This window comes from Plectropomus leopardus, unplaced genomic scaffold (genome assembly GCF_008729295.1).
Source record: "Plectropomus leopardus isolate mb unplaced genomic scaffold, YSFRI_Pleo_2.0 unplaced_scaffold18367, whole genome shotgun sequence".
Taxonomy (NCBI): domain Eukaryota; kingdom Metazoa; phylum Chordata; class Actinopteri; order Perciformes; family Serranidae; genus Plectropomus; species Plectropomus leopardus.
In genome coordinates, this window is record NW_024619794.1 from 1158 (window position 1) to 3173 (window position 2016).

At 38.9% G+C, this 2016-nt stretch overlaps 1 protein-coding gene across 1 annotated transcript; it reads left to right on the forward strand.

The window, feature by feature from the left end:
- Positions 1–497: 497 nt before the first annotated feature.
- On the forward strand, positions 498–1981 carry LOC121965048 (rho-related BTB domain-containing protein 3-like; the record flags this gene model as incomplete). The annotated part of the gene is made up of 2 exons (XM_042515213.1): positions 498–655; positions 1873–1981. Coding segments are annotated over 2 exons (267 nt in total), but the record flags the coding sequence as incomplete, so codon positions are not given.
- Positions 1982–2016: the final 35 nt, after the last annotated feature.

A 2016-nucleotide genomic window follows, 5' to 3' on the forward strand; every position in this document is an offset into this window, starting at 1 on the left:
AATCACCTGAGTGATCTGTAGGACTATATTCAGTATATCACGGCCCTGTGGTGTTAACATGACAATACCTGACGAAGAACTCCCTTGAATTCAAACATTTATGGCTTGAATTTATTGAGAGCTGTCAGCATTTTATCTCCTGGCTTTGCCTTTAAATCATCCATGTCTGGTATGAACATTAAAGTTACAGATAAAAATGTTGTGCTTAAAGGCACATATGGCAGTTAATTTGTTGAATATTTCATGAAGAGCATGATAGCCCCTTTCTATGAACTGTATGTCATGGCCCAGAGCAGCTCTTTTGGTAAAAAAGGACACAAGCATTTCCAGTTTTGGCTGTTTAATTCATGCTAGGTTAAAGCATGCTAAAAAGCACAATGTAATATCAGTGATTCGTGTATTGCTTCTCATATTACCTCATTAAGTATTTATTATATTCAGTTATTTATAGGTTTGAATGAATTAATCTTAAAGTTAAATTCTCCTCTCTGCGTCAGATGAAGGCCCTCCGTGTACGTGCCCGCTGTGTGCGTCCGACTGGAGCAGCTGTGTGCCTCACAGTGAAGGTCTGCAGCTGTCCCGGGACCTGGGGGCCACCTACCTGGAGCTGCCCTCTCTCAACCATGTATTTGTGGGTCGTTACTTTGGCAGCGTGGTAAGTGGTCACGTCACACAGGAATTAAACAGTCAAAGGGTGACTTTAGTATTTTTCTACCTGGACCCTTTTTACTCCATTTCTTGTGTCTGAGTGATTAATGGAGACAACAGTTTTTGAAATTGGTCCTTTCTGGTCCAGTATTGAGCCGGAGCATTAAAGCTGGTGAAACTGCGGCAATGTAACCACTTGAGGCATTTTATCAATTTATGTCCACTGAAAGTGCTTGTTTTTTCCACTGAAAGGCTCAGATTATTATTCCAGCAACATCGTGGAAATGATCGCTACACAGACAGACCTTTTTGTTAAAGAGTAAAATCATTTTTCTTAAACCAGAAACAGCTCAGAAAGCGTCATCGCCAAACCCATCACACTCCATATAAATAAACAGTGATTTTAGCATGAATAAGGCTAGCATATTTTCACGTTTAATTGGGTGAATTAAGGGTTTGTTTTAACCAAATTAGAGTTGGAGATTGTTGGAACAGTAGGGAGACAAACTGATATGTTTTTTGTGAGTTTCATTTTGTTTCTGTTGACTTTGTAATGTTTATTTTACAATGATAAAATTATTGTTTTTTTAAACTGGGTCTGGTAGGTTTAGTGATAGTGATTTCAGGGCTGTTTCTGGTTAAAAAGAATCATACTCTTTAACAAAAACGTCTATCTCTTTTCTTTCTCATTTCATTATCCTTCACTTTATCTTAACATTTAAAATAATATTCTGTCACCAGTCAGTGGCAAACCAAGCACTTTTAGTAGACCTACATGGACAGTTCTCAATTCCCCCGAGAAGTTACACTGCAGCCTGTTTTGCTGCTGCCTGCTACAGCGTTTCAAAAAGAAAATGGGAAAATTGGTTCCAGGTTGAAAAATACCAGAGTTAGCCTTTAATATAACTTAATGTCGCATCATGATTCTTGTGCTTGAATTCTTTTTCTTCTGATAATCAGGGCTCGGATCCTGCGTTAGGAAAAAAGCATGTCTCTATGCTCTATGCTGAGATCAAGCTGTAATATAAATTTTTGACTTTGCATGCACTTTCTGTCTATTAGCTCTGCTTGCCAGATAGGTACAGTTCTTAGGAGAAAAGACAAGGACAGGTGGCTACGCAGGTTTTCTCAGGAAGTTGCTTCCAAAGCAAAGAATCAATGATGTAACATCACTATTTTGGTACCTCGGGTTTGTACTAACGTGTGTATTTCTGCATTGTTCAGCTGGAGTACTTCATGATTCAGTGTCTGAAACACAAAGCCAAAGAGCGTCCAGAGAAGAGGCGAGGAAATAAAGTGAACGAGCTTCGTCCCCCTCACTTAGAACAACCAGGTCAGAGGAGTACTATAGTATCTAAAAATTGATAT